This window comes from Pygoscelis adeliae, unplaced genomic scaffold, assembly GCF_000699105.1.
Source record: "Pygoscelis adeliae isolate BGI_AS28 unplaced genomic scaffold, ASM69910v1 Scaffold22, whole genome shotgun sequence".
Lineage (NCBI taxonomy): Eukaryota > Metazoa > Chordata > Aves > Sphenisciformes > Spheniscidae > Pygoscelis > Pygoscelis adeliae.
This window is the reverse complement of record NW_008824350.1, coordinates 2,067,734-2,088,711: the sequence shown is the minus strand read 5'-3', so window position 1 is coordinate 2,088,711 and position 20,978 is coordinate 2,067,734. Positions and strand designations below refer to the sequence as shown.

The following is a 20,978-nucleotide window of genomic DNA, read 5'->3' as shown; positions in this document are numbered from 1 at the left end:
GAACTTGCCCTCCAATTACCCTGTGTATTGTCAGAAGTGAGAAGCAAGTACCAACACTTCCTCCTCCAAATCCTGGAGCACTTTCTATTTCTCTTTTGCTTTATAAATTTCAGGGCTGTTCCCTCATATTCTCTGCCCACTGTAGAGCTGTTTTCTGTCTTCTGCCCTTTACTTAATTGTTTGTCTTCCTCCTCCAACATCTGGAGACTAGTTCATGTTCTCCTGCTTCCTCAGCTTAGGCTCACTTATAACCATGATGCACTAGACTGGCTGTAGCTTTTGGCAGTGCCCGCTCACACGGCTGTGGAGGTGTAGGAAGCAGAGAGCAATAGGGAGGAGAGTCCTGGCTGTGGCCTCCTGCAGCAGGCGCTCACAAGCGTACGCACAGCTGTGGCTCTCTGCTCTGTAGTGCAACTGCTCTGTGCAGTACTCTGACAGCTAGGCTCGTAACAAAACCGTGGTTCCACGTAGTAGTCTGCACTACTAAAGTTGCCTGCTGTTGTTGAGGGTAAGCTTGGCAAAACTGATGCTAAAGGCTGCACGTATAGCTGATATTCAAGGCAAGCTACAAGAATGACAAAGGAAAAGACCTGTGACCTGGCTTCTGCCCTAGGCAAAACCCTGCTTTCTTTGGGTTTGTCTAATCAAAACAACAAAGAAAGTAGAATTTCCAAAAGTTTGTGCTACAGAGACAGTGGGAGAGTGCTGCTGCTCCTTCTCCTCCTATGCCTGGTACCTGCTAGCCAGAGTGCAATGGGTCAGAGGGCTGGAGGCGGATGACTGGTCTGCTCACGTGGCAAAGCCAAGCAAGTGCTACACGAGTGAATTATAGTATTCATTTGGTACTCATACGGGTAGACTGGCTAATCTCAGTGGACTCCTCTAACAGTGTAAAACTACTGTATCAGCCCTGTGACAGAAGGGAGCCCCAGAAGTGGTGTATGAAGCTTTTTGGACCCTTTGAAGTGCCAAGAAATGAAAATGGGAACAAGATGGAGAAAATGTACTGGGCCAGTACATTCAGTGGTGTTGGGGGTGAGCTGGCTGTACTTCTCTGCTGTGTTCTACCCTTACGCAACACCTTACACCTGTGCTGTAAGGCTGCTTTAAGATATTTCTTCAGACTGTTGCTGGTGGACAAAAACACCTCTAATTGACCATTGGTTTCCATCCTTCCAGGTCCTCTGCCAAACACTCTGTGATCAGATCCAAGAATACAGCCTACCATATTCTCCAAGTTTCACATTCCTTCATCTTCATTTATCTGATGTATTTGTTATTTTTGCTTTCCCTGAATACAGGGAAATAAGCCTTTGTAATTGAATGGTTTGTTCTTCTTTCTAGAATCACAGCAGCTACACATATTCACAATGCCAGCAGCAGATCCCATGCTATCTTCACCATCCACTACACTCAGGTTAGCTAAAAATAATCCAGCTTCCTTTTCTCTTCACTCTCAAAACGCTTTGTTCAATGTGTTGTGCATTGTTTACTTGTCACTGTTTTGTGCTGTTTGTAATAATGTTGGTGGAAGCTGTTACTTACTTCCTTTGGATCACACTGCAGATGTGTTACACTTTGTCTGCCACCTGATGTGTTGAGTGTTTCTTGTTCAAGTATTCTTGTTGCTTTATGCAAGCTTATAGTCAGAAGTGATGCCAAAGACTCACTGTAAAAAGGAATGTTTAAAGTTTTAATCAGCCCTTTGAAATGCAGTACCCCTTCTAGGATGCTGTGAAAATTATGTGTGAATATGTTTGAAGTTATGTTTTGTCACACTTGTTTAGGATCCTTAATTGAAGTATAGCATTAGTTTAACACTTACCAAAATTTTGTATCTGCCCAGCTTTTCAGATGTGCTCATCTCTTTAGCATTTGGCATCCAGTACTCTCCCAGAGACAATGCACCCTTTCTCCGGAGGAATTATATCCTTCCCTGGCAGGGAAGTCGTTCAGTGATCCAATAGACCTTTTCTATCTCACACTTCTAACATCCTGTAATCACAGAACATTTTGGGATATTTTTCACTAGTTTCACAAAAGACCTTTGGAATACATTAGTGGAAAATAACTCTGCAAGATCTACAAGAAAGCCTTTCACAGTCGCTAGGCAGTAAAGGTTTTTTTTCAAGAGGAAATCAGCATAAGAGGGTAGTTTCTCTGTCGGGTGAGAAAGCTGTTGAGTTAATGGTTTGAACATAGTCAGTGGGTCAAGGTCACAAAGAAAGGCAGTGATAGTCATATGTTCAACTCAGTTTCAGACAAAAGAGCACATCTGTTTTATTTTCATTAATTAATTAAGAGGAAAAATCTTCCTTATTTATATTTTTCTTTTCAGGCTATATTGGAGAACAATCTCCCCTCTGAAATTGCAAGCAAGATCAACTTAGTGGACCTTGCAGGCAGGTAATAATATACTGAGGGGCAAAAAGGTAATTTTCTCTGAAGATGCTGGTAGTACTGCCTTAAAAAATGAAATTTAATATTTTAAAACTTCATTAAACTAACAATAAACCTGACTTTTGTATACAGTAACAAGGAATATTGAGCTAATATTGTCTCTGTCATCTGTTCTTCTGTATTGGGTATTGGATTTCATTGGGGAAGGGAATTCCTGGGTCCTCAGATCCAATACTGTGCTGTTGCATACATCTAAGGTAATTCCATTCAACCCTGTATTCTTACTAAGTGGCTTTTCCAGTAGCTATTAGTGGAATTACTGAGTCTGAGCTTGAAAAGAGAGAGAAAAAAAAGGAATGTATTCCTCATGGCTGCCTAGCATGGGCGGGAGAAAATAGTCGTATCTTACTGCTTATGTTGTTCACGTTCCAAAAGTTCCTAAGTCTCTGATCTTAGCTATGCATTTCAGTGAGGAACATGTGGTTATGCTGCATGTGACAGAAAACAGAAAGATGGAAGTTGTGCTGAAGAGTTATAGAACAGTTGGAGAACTGGATGTTTTTCTTTCTCAAGAACGTAAATTGCCATGCATGTCTGAGCAGAGAAAGCAGTAGAGGGGATATACAGACTTTTGCACTGAGCCAGTTTACCCTTGCAGAGTTGTGAAATGTATGTTGGTTTTTTTTTAATTCAGAACCACTATGATTGGGTTGCCCAGTTCAGGCCTGAATTTATGTTTTGATGGGTCTTTAACAGTAGTTTGCGCCAATGGATTTTTGCCAGTTTGGATTTTCTGAACCACAGAGCAATGTAAAGTATTCAAACCATATATTTTTTTAATTGCAAAGCTTGCAATTTCTGTTTTCTTGTATGTCAGCATACATAATGTTTTCATATTGATTGTATGTTAATAATTAAGCATTTTTGTTTGGTTTGCATTGTCTTTTCCATGCTTGTGTGCTACAGCGAAAGAGCTGATCCCAGTTACTGTAAAGATCGAATTACCGAAGGTGCCAATATTAACAAGTCATTGGTTACACTTGGAATTGTCATCTCCACTTTAGGTAAGTACAGTAGTTCTTTATATTGAAGGATAGTGATAAAAGCATAGGACTCGCTCACCATGTGCTGTGTCTTAATGTTTATCTATATTTACAACAAAAAGCTGAACAGAACAGCTGCATGGCATCTTCATAAACTGTAATGACATCTAAGAAAATTAAATAGCCATGACAGAAAAAGATAACCCCTTTCCTGAGCTCTGTGGTGTTTCTCCTTCAGCACAAAATTCACAGATGTTCAGCAGCTGCCAGAGCATAAACACCATAACAAGTGAAGGGGAGAGCAGTCATGCGGACAGTCCTTCCGCAGGCAGTGCCAATGGGACCAGGCGACCGGCTTACATCCCATATCGTGACTCGATCCTCACCTGGCTTCTGAAGGACAGTCTGGGGGGCAACTCCAAGACCATTATGATTGCCAGTGAGTTTGGTTTCTATTCATTGTTAACATTTTGCACGACATTACCCCCTTAAAATACATCTCTACTGCAGTGAGGAGACAGCTATATCACTTAGAATCTGTCCTTGTAAAGATTTTCATAAATACTTCATAGGATACTCAAGGAAATGAAAAGGCGTGCTGATCGTGCATGAAGTTAAGCTTTCCAAGTTAAGTCTTTCCAAGGTCATAGCGTTGATTTAAAGTGATTTATTCAGTTATAAATACAATCTTGAGAAGACATTGTCTGTGAGCTTGATGAAATATCCCTAAGGATATTTTTGATTTTGTTTTTTAAAGAAGCAAGACTAAAAAAACGCTTGTTTTTGAAAAGTGATGGGTTAAACTGATTACCTTTTAAAACAGTGTTTCTTTTCTATTTGTTTTCTGTCTGTAGCTATCTCTCCTGCCAGCTCCAGCTACAACGAGACCATGAGTACCTTGAGATATGCTTCAAAAGCCAAAAATATTATTAACAAGCCCAGAGTGAATGAGGTGAGGCCTTGAGTTCTGCTTTTCATTCTTGTTTGGGTTTGTTGTGTGTATTATTTAAGGTTTATTCAGTATATCTGCTCTCTGAATAAAATTCATACCTCTCTTTCCCATGTTAATGACAGCTAAAAAGGAGCCTGGGTATTACAGAAATAATTTCTTTGATCCCTTGCAGCTTAAACCATTTAGAATTTCACACCTATTTTACATTCTTCATCTCTGTTCATTGAGTTTCAATCCTCCTTCCCTTTGAATTATGACATGTATGTTTACCCTATATCTTTATCGTAAATATTGTCAGAGTTACAGATCTGGTAGGATTATTTGTTACTATTTAACCTGTAACTATAAGTGCATAACCCTTGCGACCCTTCCTTTTGGCATGTTAAATGAACTCTGTTAAGGTTGCAAACTCAAGAATTCAAAAGTTAATATGCCAGGCCTAAGGTAGCCTATGTAGTCTCAATTTGTCGACTTTTCAGTACACAAAGTGATGAAGCCTTTAAATACATGGGAACAATTTTTGCCACAGAACCCCAGCTTCATTCATTGCATAAAATAGGTCTGTTCCAGGTATGAACTCTGACTGTATGGCAGATTCATCTGTTTGATTGTGCAGGGGTCCTTCACAGGGTGCACAAGTTAAAGGGTGGCAAGCTATTAAGGGGAGAGTCTGATGCTGCCTTGGAGGACTGGATTCTGTCACTGCCCCTGCTTACAGCATTCTTGTTCAGTGCTAGTCCAGATGCTTAAAGCAAACTTTCAATGTGTGCTTGTTCCTCCTTTTCCACCCTTACCCCCAGGCCACATTTATCAAACAGGAAAAACGTAAACTCTCCCAATCAAAGACAGGCTGTTAAAACAGCTTGATTAGCAGTTCTGGAGATTTTAGAGACTATAGTGATGAGAACTGGCATAAAAAAATCCATGGGGAAACGCATAATTCTGCCTCTTCACAGCAAAATTCAAATAGCACATAATAATCAAGATCTACGATCACAGGTGCTAGAAATATAAAACTCTTGAATTGCTGCTCTTTAACTGATCATTCTTCACCTGGCATTCTGCATGAGGCTGCCATCCTACAGTGATCACGTAATTTAAGGACTGAATCACAGAGTATCCATTTAAGGAGACTGAATTAAGGTTTCAAAATCTTGATTCCAGCATTTCCTAATCTTTGAGCAGTTGACTTCACAACTTTAGTAGTGTTCTTTTGTGATTTGGCCTGGGTGTATCAAGATTTTATCTGTAGATAAAAGGATAGAATCTTAGATATGTACTTCATTTATTTGCTTTCCTAACGATACTCTGTTAAATCTTGGACAGAAGGAAACCCATCTAATCCAAGGTTTCCCAAATTTAATTTGCATCCGTATTACCAGTGCCTAGAACTAGTTTTTAGACATCACTAGTGGCAGCAATAGCGTGGTTGGTTTTGGTGGCAGCAGTTCTCAACTCTGTGACAGGCCATAGGCAAGTAAACAAAGTCCTCCTGGGTTAGCCTCTTGTTACACAGAGCCTCTCAGCCTCCCAACTTGTGTGCCCATCACTCCCTTGCACAGCCCATGCTAGACCCTTAACTCCATCCCTTCAGCTAGCTGCCTTCTTCCCCTCACGGCAAATTGACCTGAGCCAAACTGTCACTGGCAGCCCAGAGAAAGTTGACTATTGACTCAAGAGTTTCCCTGAACTGGCTGCAAAAAGCTGGTTTCCAGAACCTGCCTGTGCAGAGATGCTTACTCTGAAAGTGACATAAATGCCTCCACGCAAGCAGGCAGGAAATGCTTTATGTATCAGCTGCAAGGGCTTTTAATATGACGGTGGGTGACATTCTGACTTAGTCTCCTCTAGCCTGATTTTCTCTTCTGCATGACAGAAATAACAGCATTTTTCTGACCTGATGGGACTATTTTGAAGCTAAATCCTTAAAAGTAGTGATGTATCCAGCTATTATCATGATGGGAACAAATACTATGGTAGGTCTGTGTTCAGAAAAGAGATGAAAAAAGTTTGTGGGAAAAGAGAACATAGCAAAGATGGGAACTACCTGTTCCTAGGCAGTATATCCCAGGGGCCTGGCAGAGTGGAGCAAGGAGTACTGCTGTGAGTGTGCCTGTTCTCCTCTCCTCCTGGCTCTTGAAACAGCTCTGCATTGATTTCTTTAGCTAGAATTTTTTAAAGAATGATTTTTCCAACATCTGTGTCTCAATATTTCAGGATGCAAATGTAAAACTGATCAGAGAACTGCGAGAAGAAATTGATAGGTTGAAAACTATGCTGATGAGCTTTGAACTGGTACGTAGGAACACTTTCCAGCTGGAGCTCTAATGGTGCTTTAGGTAGCTACAGTAGCTTATTTTTGTCTTATCTGTTTATCTTTCCATGTTTATTGTAACTGGAGGGAAATTAAACTGTTCTCTGAGTGATTTCACGATGATTGTAAGGCTAACTGCATTTCTGTCATTTCTCCTTTTTCTGGCATTATACTGATAATCCTGAAGTATAAGCAGTTGTGTAATGATTAGGAAGGATTTCCTTGTCTATCTTTCATGGAGTCAGATGGTTTTGTTGTCCAGAAATACTGTGAAATAGAAATATTTTATTTGTAGGGATATGGAAGCACCAAGAGAGTACAAAATATTAATCGTTGCTGTAATTTCCCTGCCAGACTTGTTACAATCGTCTTTCCCAAAAAAGTGAACTAGTAGACCTCAACAGTATTTTGGAGGTTTCACCCTACCTGTATGCTCTGTCCCCCAAAAGAAGTTGTGAACATCTGTGAGCCCTCACAATACAGCTGACACTCTGTGTTTTTCTTCTTTATAATAATAATAATAGCGTCTTGGTTTTCCATGCCATGGAGAGCATGTTTTGCTGGGAGAGACTGGAACTACATTCCGGGATTTATTTACACGGAGTATCTCTCTGTTAATGCTCTTTCATCAGTTCTTCACAAAAACTTGCATGCAATAGCTAGAGAGGTGTAGGCTAGATGCTAGAAGGCAGCGTCAAATGTCTGTGTATTTTGTCTTTCCTTCTCCTGGGTTCATCTCCTTGAAATCCTGGAGAGTGAGTGAAAGAACATGCCTGCCAGTTGTGAATAAGGAAACTAACATGTAGATCTTGGTGGCTGTTGTTTGTACAGAGGAATTCCAGTCCTTCTTGGAGTGATGACAGGGACGGAAATCTGACCGAGCTGGTTCTTCAGAATGAAATGAAGGTGTGTATGATCTATTTGATACTGTAACTCTCTCCTGTTTCACTGGACCAGGGAGGATAGCATTGCCATAGTTCTGATACCACAGTGAAAATGTTTTTGTTCTAATCCTTTCCTGGTTGCTCTGAATATGCAGGGAACAGCCGTCCTTAATGCATGTTGGGTGCTCTCTACCAATTTGTGATGAAAGTCTCCTGTCCTTAATGGGATACTGTCCATTGCATATCACTAAGTCTGCACAATCTACTTCTTGTTTGAAAGCTGTCTCAATATATCACAGTAATTCATTATACAGAGCCTCTCTCTTCAAAGATTAAACTCCTCCAATTTATTTAAAGGAAATTATTGCAGAGTCACCAAATTACTAAGAAGATTTCATCACTGATGACCTGGAAAGGTTTTGGAGATCTTAATTTTAAGTTTTGCTTAAAGACAGGCAAAATAACTAATTAGCATGGTCATATATCTTTCTGACATTTTGGGAATGAGTCTTCAATAGATTAAACCTGCTTCACTAGGTGGTAGTACTAGTTTTTACCCGATTTTTTATTGCCACAGAAATGTACTGCAATTAGAAATACACCTGCATTGCAACTGGTGAAAGAATTTTGCATTCAATAACTGGAAAAAAATGCTGTTCTTTCTGACGAAATTTATGTATGAGAAAAATTAACCTGCTTAGTAAGTGAAACAGTTTCCTCTCCTATTCTTTAAGATTGAGCAATTGACCAAAGACTGGACAAGTAAGTGGACAGACAGGAAAGCCATCATGGAAGAATACAGTGTGGACATCAACAAAGAAAAAGCTGGAGTAACAATAGATTCTAGTTTACCTCATCTAATGGCCATGGATGATGATATCCTCAGCACAGGAGTGGTGCTGTATCATCTCAGGGTGAGATATTGTCACTTGTCTTATTTTTCCCTTGAATTTGAAAACGCTTGTTTTCTTTGGAAACGGAGAATGGGTAAGGTGGCATTACAACAACAGTTATTAAAAAGTAAAGGCCAGAGCCCACAAGACACAGATAACGGGGAAAAAAGCAGAAAAGGATATATGAAAATGGAGGAGGAGAAGAATTCATATATGGAATAGTAAGTTGACCTCTTATGAATGCATCTGCAAACTATTTGATAATGTATCATAAGCAAAGCAAAATACTCAAATTAGGCATTAGTTGTTTGTCCACAAAGCATGAGGACAGGTGTGTGTGTGTGTGTGTGTAAACGTAAAGGATGGTGCTTAAAGTATGCCAGACATACTGGTCCAGATTTTACTAGGTACTTGTACACTTGAGACTGGAATACTTGTACATGTGTAGATCAAAGATAAAAGTAAGCTTTAACAAGCACAAGCTTGCTTTGGCAATGACTTCTATATATTACTCTTCTAACCCTACCAGGCCTACCAAGTAGATTCCAGGTGTGTAGCTTGAATGGTAATTACTTGTGATCCCACTTGAGTGGCTATTTTCCAGGATCAGGTAGAAATCTTGGCCTCATAGATATTGTTTTGCTGTGTAGCTGCTTATTTAAGGCAAGGTTTTCACCAAGAAACTTCCATATCGTTGTATTTGTATTACTCCACATTGTGGCTTATGATGTGCATGGCTAGGTCAAATAGTTTTAGTTTTGTTTTTTTTTAATAAGTCAGTGCTAAGCTGGACTTCAACTTTTAAATTTTGTTTAAATGAATGGAAATTACTGAAATATTGATGCTGTTTAACATAACAGGAATGATGGATGGGCACCTCTACAGAGGTGCACTCATTAGCAAAATATGTGTTTAAATGTGGTTGAAAATGATGTATCTGTCTACTAATAAAATACCTTAATCCAAATCTAGGTTTTGTGCTACTTAATATAGTTTAGGGACACAGGATTTTTTTCCCTGTTAAAAAGTCACAACAAATCTTTGAAACAGAAATCATGCTGTTCTTTATCATGTTTAAAGAGAAACCTTACTAATTTTTCTCATGCCAGTACAAAGAAATTGTACCAGGTAATAATTAGGGACCAAGTAATCATGTCCAGTGCTGATCAACATGCAACTTGAACTACTCAATCCTACATTAACATTAAATATTTATTAAAAGTGATTGCTACTACGTAAATGTTTTTCCATTATGTGCCATTTTGGAAACAGCAAATATTTTCACATACTAATTTTGACAACACCTGAAGTAATTTAAGATATTCATTTTAATGGAGAAACCTCATTTGAAGGGTCACCTTCTGAAGTCATTAGTGTCTCTCTGTCGCACTAACATCTTTGTCCCCTCTTTCTTTGCTCCTAGATGCTGCCTTTTCTTTCCTTTGTGCTTTGCATCTTTTAGAATCTGATGTCTATTACCTTCATCTGAACAGCAAGAAGGTAAAACATTAGCAGTTCCTTACATATTAGGCCTTCAACATATAACAGCACTTCATATTGTACTTCTAGAGAGAGGTCATGGCAGCAATTTTCAGATCATGTAGAATAAACATTGTGTTACTCTTTTAGTCTCTTGATATTCCATAGTATTAATTGCACTAATCAATGCTGTGCCTATGCTTAAAAAACCTTTCTTTCTTAGGTTCTGTTCTTTTTTTCTGGCTTTCATTAACAAAAATATATGTTTTCCCTATAATTTAACTGACCTTTTTGCATAGCTTAAAAATACGGGATTTGTTTATATTATTTTAGAAAAAGATGTACTTCACAAACTTTTTTGAAAGTTGGGAGTATTCCCAAAACTGAAGGGGGAAAGCAATCTCAGTCTTTATGGTTCTATAATGCGCCTTGGGAATTCTACCCTTAGTCAGGAAATACTGCCAGAAGAGGGTAACAATGTAAAAGCACTTCAACAGATATGAAGATGTACGTCGATATGTTAAGGTGAAGTGCAATCGTTTCATCTGAATCATCTGTCTTTCATGTCTTCAGGTAGAATACTCGGTATTAAATTAGGAAAGAGTATAAATATTTAAATTATTAGCTCAGAAATAGTATTTGAAAAAATGAAATCGACGTGGGCCTGGGTTATGGTTATTTTTGTTTCATGTTCTTCTTTAAGTTGAGTTAGTTTGCTTGTATCATATCTGTACCCTTGCTCTCAGCTGCAATTTTTAGTTGTACTTAAACTCACCCAGAATCACTCCACTGAGTGGGATACTATTGTGAATTTCATGAGCCAATACTACTGTAATATACTTTTCTGAATTAAATTGTATTAGCAGAGAGTTATTTCATAACATTGGGAAAAAAGCTTCTTTTGGAATTACAATAACTATTTCTTTGTTTAGTCAAGAAGATAATTGATAAAGAGGTCTTTTATTAGGAGTGGGTTTACCTCTCTCTGTATAAAATACATGTTGCTAACTCACTTGATTGTGTGAGGTGAGTCAAAGGCCATATGGATCATAAGTTTTCTACAAGTTGTGGCCAAACCAGGTGGATAGTTTGTGGTGAGGTCCACTGAATGTTAAGCTGATATATAACTTGATAATTACTCCAGAGCAGGGGTGTGGGGATTAACGGCACGGACTCTGGCAAGCAGCAACCAAAGACCTTTATTATGGTGTAACTTTTCCTTTTACACAAAACTCAAGTGTTCACGCACTATCAGCAGCTTACTGATAGGGCACAGCCTTTTGATCACGCGTAGCTACACACAAGCACATAGGCTATTCTTTTAAAAACACAGCTGTTCTCTGACCGTTAATATTGCTTTATTTTCCTTCGGTACTTTTCCACTTTCTCCTTTGCGTTCTTCTTACTTGTTGTTCTCCTCTCAAGGACACATTAAATATTTATTAAAAAGCGCTTAGAAGTCGTCAAACTCTGCAATGCTTGTGTCGAGCTGCCTATTCCCACAACTCCCCCTTTTTGTTTTATAATAAAGACTGCAGAAACCGACCTTTCGACCATCTTCTGTCCGGGTCATAACCAGGGAGATCCTCTCCCCGGCGGGGTGACTGCTCTCGCGTCTGTATGGGCCGCGAGGAGGAGCTGTCCGATACCCGCAGGTCCGTAAGCACAGCAGTCAGGGGTTTTTGTTCCTCAGCTGCTCCCCCATCACTTTCTGGAGAGGAAGGGGTGCTTGGGTAAGCGGGGCCCCGGGGAGCCGGGCCCACCGGGTCCGGGGCAGTGGCTGTTGCCATCGCTTGATGGGCGGCACTGTCAGTTTTTAACTGCTTTAACGAATCTGCTATCAGCCGCCACGTAGTCAGCAGGTTTTTTGCGGCTTCCTCCCCCTTCATCGTCGCGTCCCATAACAAATCCCCAGCTTTATCCCAAGTCTCTACCCAAAAGGCTGTTGCTGAGTCCGGTGGAATCCCTTTTCTTTTTAGCCATGCAAGCAACAGGCGGAGGGTATAATCATCATACTTAATCCCACGCTTCTCTAATAGCTTCTTAAAAATACATAGTATAGACTCCTCCTCCTTCGTTAGTTGCGATCCCATTCTTAAGTTCCCAGCTGCTCACCTCTGCTCCAACGAGGCGATGATTCAAAGTTCCGGCTCCAGCTCTCCCTGAGACTTCTCCGTCTCCCGCTGGTTGTTGTTCATTCAGCTGGGCTCCCCACCGGTGCTCTGATATATAATTTGGTTCCCTGTTTGGGCACCATTTGTGGGGATTAACGGCACGGACTCTGGCAGGCAGCAACCAAAGACCTTTATTATGGTGTAACTTTTCCTCTTATACAAAACTCAAGTGTTCACGCACTATCAGCAGCTTACTGATAGGGCACAGCCTTTTGATCACGCGTAGCTACACACAAGCACATAGGCTATTCTTTTAAAAACACAGCCGTTCTCTGACTGTTAATATTGCTTTATTTTCCTTCGGTACTTTTCCACTTTCTCCTTCGCGTTCTTCTTACTTGTTGTTCTCCTCTCAAGGACACAAGGCTCGGTCATCAAACTCCGCAATGCTTGTCGTCGAGCTGCCTATTCCCACACAGGGGCACTGCGCACAATCTAGCTTTCAGCCTTTCCAGCGAGGGAGCCTCAGCAGGGCTTGTAGCAGAGGGCTCTGTTAGTTGGTTCAGATAGCTGAGCTCTATGAGGAACTGAATGATAATCATTCCTTTTCCTTCCAATGTGCAAAACGACTGTGATTTACCCATAATCACCCATAATCGCATCATCTTACAGTAATGCACAGCTTCCCTTTTCCCAGTCTTCAGGCTTCCGATTACTACTTCTTGCTTTGTCTTTAAATCTAGGTTATAATATGCTTGGAGCAGAAAGCATATTCAATCTATTCCAATTAGAATACAAAAATCAAGTAGTTTAATGACTGTAATTAATTTTAATATGACTGAAAGAGTTGCCACTAAAGTAGTTTTAGAGCGCATTCACTAATCAGTTTACAATAATCAAGTATAGTGTCTCTTCAGAGCTGGGAAATGATCTTGCTTTGTTTTCCTAAGGAAAAAGATAGAACTGGTAATTTTTTCTCATAGTATTGATTAAATTACTCTGTTTTATTAATATTTGTACTGTACCATAAGAATACTGTCTCCCTTCCATCACTGGCCCATAATATGGTTTGAGTCTGCTTGTTCTGGAGACTTTTGTTCCTAGGCAGTTCTTTTCTTTGAAGTTATTGAATCTTCAAGTTTGGGAACTTGCCCATGTACCATAATCACCAAGAAGACTTTTTATAAATGTCATTTAAGTTTTGGAAAAAAGTTCTTCTTTAGTAGTTAGTTTGAAGAATTCATAACCTATGACAAAGTTCCCTTACAAAATAGGAATTCTGCTACTTTTATATCTGAAAAGCCTATTTAACTGAATAATCATTTTGCAGCTTCTTTCCTCCTGCATGGATATTTATGAAAAGAGTTACCTCATTTCTTCAAACAACAAGTCTCACTGTAAAAGTTCAAATCATCAGAATGTGTGTTCATATTCAAAATATTTGTCTCAAGCACAGTCCAAAAATCATCCACTGAGGGTTACTTCATCTACTGGGGTCGTAATAGGAGAAGCTGACATAGCTGCAGGATAAGAAGTAATTGCATCGCTATGGGGGATAGCAGGCTGAATTATTGCAAAGTAGTAGATAGAATTTGCTCTAAACAATTCAGTCATTCAGAGGTGATTTATTTCAGGTGTTTGCTAAGATGCTGTACCAAAGCTTTTTCAATTATTATATATAATCCACTTTCAGTAACCAACTTTTAAATTAGTTCTTTTCTTGTTTTAGGAAGGAACAACCAAAATTGGAAGAAGTGATTCAGACCAAGACCAAGACATTGGTAAGAGAATGATATTACAAATTATTTTATGATATGGTCAGGTCAAACCAAGAGGTTACATTTGTCATGTGTAATAGCTAGGTAATGTTTCTCTTTGTCAGCTTTCTTTATAGAAGAAGGTAAGTAGAAGAGAATAATTGTTTAAGTTGGCTAAATTTTTTCGGTTTCGTTTAAGAGGTCAAAAAGTCAATGGTCTATCAAATTATGATAGAGAGTTGAAACTTTATACTGAAATTGGAGTTGAAACTTTATACTGAAATTGGAAACTTTGTGGAATCTCAGCTTTGGTTAGTTCTGCTAAGTTTGGTTAAGTTTGATTATTTTCTACCAGTAGGTTAGTAAAATATAAAAAATAAATGCCATAATAGCAATAAGAAAATTCAGCACAGTAGAAAAATTTGCACATCAGCTCACAAATCAGAAAGTAGTGTATAGTTTTCCAGAACCAGAAATACTTTAAAAGAGCAACTCCCTATTTTCAATCAAGTTTTTTCTGTGATTGGGTACTTGGCTAGCAATCAAAGGCAACAATTTAATCTCCTTGTTCTGCACATGACATAATTCTCTGAGGTATGAAGTATGCAGTCATAGTGCCAAACAGTGCGTGGTACTTCATTCTGAGGAAAATAGTGCAAACCCAGCCCGTTTAACAGGTGAGATAAAACAAATCTATACATTGTAGTTTTGCAGGGGCGGTGGATTGAAAGGGACCACTGTATGATAGACAACAACAGTGGGATTGTGACACTGCGACCAGTTCAGGGCGCACACTGCACTGTGAATGGATGTGAAGTCGCTGGATCATGTCGTCTGTCACAAGGTAAGGCTTGCTTTTTCTGTGAATGCTGCATTATAATCAACTTACCTCTGGAGGTTAGAGACAAGGATTTATGGAACTCATGCAGATCTAAGAAATACATCTCTCAGTCTTGTACTGCTGCCTAGCACCACAAGGTTTGATCCATGGCTAGAGCTTCTAGTCTGGGACAAATAAATTAAGTACCCCACAGAAGGGGTACAGAAGACATAGGTGACAATATTAAGACCCCTTTTGGCAGCAGTAGTCTGTAGCCTTCTGAAAAGGGAAGACCTGTAGTCAGAGGCACTGTTGTGGAAAGTAGTGGAGGCTGGCTGTAAGCCAGCTGACCACTGGTGGGGGTTTTTGGCAATTACGTAATATGGTTGAAATGAACTTCAACTTTTTCACAGTGTGTTTAGGTGGAGGGTACTAGCCACTGAGTCATAGGCTATGGTAAATGAGCTCAGATGAAATGGATCAGGCTCCCATATTTTCAGGTCATTTAAAATAAATAAACCAATCCAGTTTCTGGGAACTTGCAGCGATCTGGATTCTTAAAAAGAGAGAGTGTAGAAACAAGTTTCCAGCAGTGGGTTGGTTATGTTTTTGATATGAAGTCATGCTGGTCTTTAATATGAACAGGGAATTTACTGTTACGTTGAGTTTGCAGAGATCTCCAAGGTTAGTTTGCTTGGATGTTGTTGTTACAGAATGATAACTCTGCTGTTCCATAGTGGCAAATTTTAAAAATAGTTCTCTGCTCTGTGACGGTCAGAAAGCTGTTGGTCAGAATATTTTTTTTTTTTTTTAACTTACTATTCTGTAGTAGTTTGTATATGCTGTAGTCTGTATACTGGAGTTAAACTGCTAACATTCTAGGGACCAACTGATGAATTATGTCTCTCTAGATTTCTAATTACTTTTTGTTCACAGGGGCTCTTGTTGTCCTTGGGAAGTCTCATAAATTTAGATTCAATCACCCAGCAGAAGCTGCTATCTTAAGACAAAGAAGATCAGTAAGTTCTAAAACTGTATTTTTTTTCCTCCTAATGGTCCATTGATTTTCCTAATTATTTTCCCTCTTAAAAGCAAGCCTGATATAGATAATATTTCTTCTCATCATCGTATTCACTTGCTTCATTTCCTCCATCTAATGGTCTGTAATGACACTAAACCTTTTGTGGGAGGACGCTAGCGCTTCTTTCAGATGTGCTTAGCAAAAGATGATGCAGATCTCTTGAATAATTTAGTGTTTCCTATTTCTAGTCGTGACTACAGTAGGATTGAAACAGAAAGGCAGAATGCTGCAGTGAAAAGACCAGTTAAAAATCTTTCCACATTTGATAATTTTCTGAATTGTCTTCTTTCTCTGTCATTTCACCATCCCGAATGAGGTATACTAGAAGAAATGGAAAACTTATGGGATTAAGTGCTTGAGTATTGTTGACTCTGAAAGCACTTAATTGTTACATACATCAGAAATAGATAAAATATTTCTTGGTATGTTAATCTCAGGAACTAACTACTGCAAGATATTATTTGGTCAGCTAGTTCAATAATGATCAAAAAAATTAGATAATTCTTAAAATGACTGGCATATATAACTAAAAAACCTAACTTAAAGACTGTAAGTTTTCTGGTTTAGGACATAACCATATTACCAGCTGATATTGGCAAGAATCTACCTCTTAAAATGAATTTTCATATAGTAACGTTTTATACTTTCCTCTCAACTGTCCTTTGGTACTCACTTCTGTAGTTGAGATAAGGGGCTTAACTTCCATTTGTTTTCGTTCTTAATCTCTTGATTAATGAAACATGCAGTACATTAAAACAGAGCTACAAGAAGAGGTGTACTCAGTAACAAATACTTAGCAATTTTGTAAATTATCAAAGACTAAGCAGAACTGTGAGATTATAAACTCACATGGGAGGTATTATGCAGCATTGCACACAGTAGTTAGCAACGGTGGTATTAACGGTAACTTGGAAGTTCCTGGGTTGCTGTGATATTTTTTCTTCCTGTTCTCATGTTGTGTGTTTTGTAGATTAATGAAACCCCACCCATTCTGAGTTGTGGAGCTTTGGACTGGCTCAACTTGGATGGAGGTTGCACCCATTCTCCTCACTATATCCTTTCTTCTCTTGACAAGTAAGTTTAAAAAAACCAAGCAAACAACTTCTCATGTGGGATGATGTCTGAACCCAGGACTTGGTTCAGACAAAACTAAGTTGTGTATAGAGAAGGTCCCATCATGTTTTCAAGTGATCAAATAAAAGTGTCTGAGAAAATGCATTGGCCAACTGTCTAATATACAGTGTTATGATATCCAAGCAACAAACCTGAAAAATTATTTATTGATGCACGATGAATACTGATGCACAATCAAGAAAATGCCTCAGATGAGACTGTCAGACAGCCTTAATTCAGTTCACTTGCATATCCGCATTATAGCTGTTTTGATTTACGAGCTAATCTATAATTTTTACAATATTCTTACTTCAGTTCACAGAACAGACTTTTCTAGATATGATCTAGACAAGGTAATTATTACCAATTCAGTTTCCCTGCTAATCCGTTGTGGAAATCAGAAGGTTGGTTTGTTCATAAAGACCTTTTAGTTCAAGTCCTCGTTGAGCCCTTCATCTCAGGAAGCCATTGTGATTCTCTCTTTTTTTAAAACTGATCAGTAAATAAAGGCATGGACTGCTTCCAAAATGCTGAAGAGCTGCTCATACTCACAGTGTCTAGTGTACGCTTTTCGTGGCAGAGCCTTTCTGAAAGGGAAAGGATTGGTGTGATGGAGACAGTGATTAATAGGTATCAGGAAAATTAATTAGGATATCTCCTGTGTTTCAGTTCATAACATTGAAAACAGAGCATCACAGAATTAAATGTAATTGGGTTCTTTCTCTTTTTTAATTCCTCTCAGCCTGGCACATTCAATTGACCTGTTAAAGGCAAGAAACAGCCATCTTCTCATTCATATCTGTTGATAGTTCTGCTTCTTGCTAGAGTGTTTTTGGTGTGGTAACATACTGGGAATCTTATCTCTTTCTAGAGGAGGTATCTCATCTTGTTTTTATAAGCATAAAATGTTATTTCTGTTTTGAACATCTCTTCATACTTCTAGTCAAGTGGCTTGCTTTCCACCTTGGGTAGTGTGTTTCTATGTGTTCTCTTTAATGTATCTAATCTCTGCATTTGCTTTTTACTTTGTTTCTGTACTGAGGTACCTTTTACACATCACTGCTGTTATTTTCTTTGTAAAAATTACAAAGAATTTAAAAATAAGGGCTTGTCTAATGACCTTCAAAAGTAGATACCAAGTTACTCTTTACATGGCTATAAACATCAGAGGCAGAGCTTTTGTCACAGAAATTTGTTGACGGTCCTAGAAAAACCTGCAGAAATCCCCAAGCAGTGTGAACAGTTTAGCACAGAATTGCACTTGGTTTTCCCCTTTTTAACCTGACAAAACTGAAGAATGTTTCTGATTGATTTTTTTTTTTTTTTTAGACCACGTTCAGATAGCAGATTTGTTTGTGTTGATCAATTTTTTAATCACTTGAACAGGACTATGCATATATATTTCTTAACATTACCCTCATACTTGCCTAGAGTGTTTCAAATGGTTACTTCAATGAAAATTAAAAGCATTATGGTATTGCATTCACTTGATTTTTATGAATGTCCATCTCTTACAGAAATAAGCTATAAACTATGTCTAATATTAGTTGTCTTTCACCTTACATAATCCAGTGGTCTTTTTTTTGCTCTTGAATAGTTTTTTGGCAAAGGTAAACTGAATTGATCCACTCAGCCTTCCTTTACAGTAACCAGGAAGCCTGTGTTTCTGTCCAGACAAGTAGTTTTGCTCATGGAGGAGGTTATGATTGAGACATCTAGCCTAAGATCTATAATATGAGAATAATACGAGATACATGTGGTCTCTCAGATGTCCAGCTTTCGTGAAGAAAAGTCAATGTCAAGTACTAAAAGGTGTGTCTGAGGTACTTTGCAAACAGTAATACAGGATTAAGTGGACTACAGGGAGTTCTTATTTGCTCATCAGTAAAAAGTCCACCTAGTGCAGGGTCTTGTATCTGTCAGGAGATGCTTAGAGGAAAACATAAGAACAGGGCAAGCTACGTGTGTCTGTGTATCTCTCTCTCCCTCTCTCTCCCCCCTCTCACTTGATAGTTCTTGATGCTCTCCCAGCTGCTAGCAATCTGCATCTTAGAGTGTTCCTCTACTGAAAATTACAATAACATCGCTGTGTATAATAGGCTTCATGAAGTTTTCTTGCCTTCTTTTTGAACATATTTGTGATTTCCTATTTTTATTTTTACAGTCAGAAATGTAGAAACTGTAAAGAAAACAAATGTTCTCCTGAACTAAGGTAAGAATATTAACGTCTCTAAATCCTGCTGATGGCCCCTCTAGCTTTGTCTTCCTCCTGTGCTACACTGATTGCCTCCAGAACAGATGCAAACTAGGCTTCAAGCTTCAATTTGACTTTATCATATTGAAACAAGAATCTGTACATGCAACTGAGTTATAGGCAAGTCTCTGCAACCATGTTCTTTCTTCATCCTTGGTCTTGTGCAAATGGTTTGCACCTTAGTTGCATGTGTAACCTGTATTTTAAAGCCATGACTACAGTGGGGTTTACGCTGAAGCTGCCACCAATTTACAATATGTAAGAACCCTAAAATATATTAAATTTTATGTCAGTAGTTGGTACTGTGAATACTTATTAGTATATTGAAAATTCCTTGGACAAACTGGGTTCTCATCTGGTGAGAAGAAAATGGCTTTATGGAAGAGTCCAAAAAAGAAGTCCTAGCATAGAACATGATTCATTCATGCAAAGAAGCACAGCAGCTGCACACAAAAATAATTCAGAAATTGTTGGGCTTCCATGGGTTTAAGTACTCTTTAATCAGGAACTGATGGTACTTTGCTTTCTCCTGGATTTTTTATTTCAGAGCATATGAACATATATATTACGGTAATGATTACAGATAAGACATGGGTCTTATCTCCCATGCTGTCAGTACAGTGACATTTTTCTCATCTGCTTTTCATGGGTTGAATTACCAGTTTAACCTCTAATTGTATGGTAAAATATTTTGAGAAATGAGAGAGAAAACAAATTTCTACCATTGCACCCAAATATTAAACCTTTAGGCATGAAACTTTCCTTGAAAAGAGGTGTGATTCATTGTACTCTTACTTGGCTGCTTGCTCGTACACCCTACTCAGAAGAGCCCCAGCGCTTCAAACTTCTGATGTTTGCTGTCAGCCAGCAAACACACAGAAGGCTTATGGCTGGCCATCAGTCATCATATGATAGCATCACCACAAATAAGTAGATAATGAAGTTCTTGCTCCTGTCATTGACTTAATACCATACTACATATAAATATAAACCCTGATTTTGTTCTCTTGCTGGTTTAAAAAATAAACAGGAGTTGTTCCATTAGAGTCCAGTGGTATAGCAGTACACTGAATTAATTTTAGCTGCTTGGAACTGGTTTAAGCTCTCTTTCCTTGAAAATACCAACATTGTTAAACCGGGGGGGAAAAAAAAATCATAAGAATGTGCGAAATTCTACTGGACTGGAAAGGAAACAGTGCCTGTAGATATGGCATCTGATGCTGGAGAACACAACACAATTGTTATTCTAATGTGGTATAGTTAACATGTCCAGCTAATATTTGTAAAAATAATACTCTGAGTTCTTACTAACAGCTTTCATTTGAGAATTTCAAAGTGCTCTAGAATTTCAAAGTCCTCTACTGTTGTATAACGACGCGAGACAGAGACTTCTTCAATATGAAGCAGATATCATGTCTACTTTATTTGCTTCTTAACAAAGTATTTATAATTAACTTGTGAGCTATAAATACATTTTTGGTCTTTATCCAAAGCATGATTACAAATAAACAGGATCTTGAAACAGGATACAAGATAAAAAGCCAGATTGTGTTTTAAATATGTTACAAGCTCTATAATTAACCAAATGTCCTTCCAAATTACATTCCACCTTTTTAATGATGTTCCGTTTCTTATTTATTGTTTCCTACTTATCACCAAGTTCCTTTTTCTTTGTACACAACTTTTCTGCAAGTCATAAATCAGCTTAATTATTGGATTTTGCCAAACCCTTATCTACCACGTTGCAACATCGTTCAGTCATTTTTACTTAATTGCAGAAAATCCCACAACTCCCCTTTTTTGTTTTCTAAAAGCTCTGTTTGCTATATTCTGTAATATACCTATAGCACACTGAATTAAACATGGGAAAATAA

General features: G+C 38.4%; 1 protein-coding gene across 1 annotated transcript in view; it reads left to right on the top strand.

Annotated features, from left to right (window-relative positions):
* Positions 1 to 20,978, top strand: part of STARD9 (StAR-related lipid transfer (START) domain containing 9) — a 119,308-nt gene that overhangs the window by 51,569 nt on the left and 46,761 nt on the right. Inside the window, exons 9-21 of the mRNA XM_009319203.1 lie at positions 1,345 to 1,417; positions 2,339 to 2,406; positions 3,367 to 3,464; positions 3,682 to 3,882; positions 4,298 to 4,395; positions 6,613 to 6,690; positions 7,541 to 7,615; positions 8,328 to 8,507; positions 13,809 to 13,860; positions 14,543 to 14,680; positions 15,593 to 15,675; positions 16,708 to 16,811; positions 19,015 to 19,062. Of these exons, the coding sequence (XP_009317478.1) occupies positions 1,345 to 1,417; positions 2,339 to 2,406; positions 3,367 to 3,464; positions 3,682 to 3,882; positions 4,298 to 4,395; positions 6,613 to 6,690; positions 7,541 to 7,615; positions 8,328 to 8,507; positions 13,809 to 13,860; positions 14,543 to 14,680; positions 15,593 to 15,675; positions 16,708 to 16,811; positions 19,015 to 19,062 (1,296 nt within the window). The remainder of the gene's footprint in view (positions 1 to 1,344; positions 1,418 to 2,338; positions 2,407 to 3,366; positions 3,465 to 3,681; positions 3,883 to 4,297; positions 4,396 to 6,612; positions 6,691 to 7,540; positions 7,616 to 8,327; positions 8,508 to 13,808; positions 13,861 to 14,542; positions 14,681 to 15,592; positions 15,676 to 16,707; positions 16,812 to 19,014; positions 19,063 to 20,978) is intronic.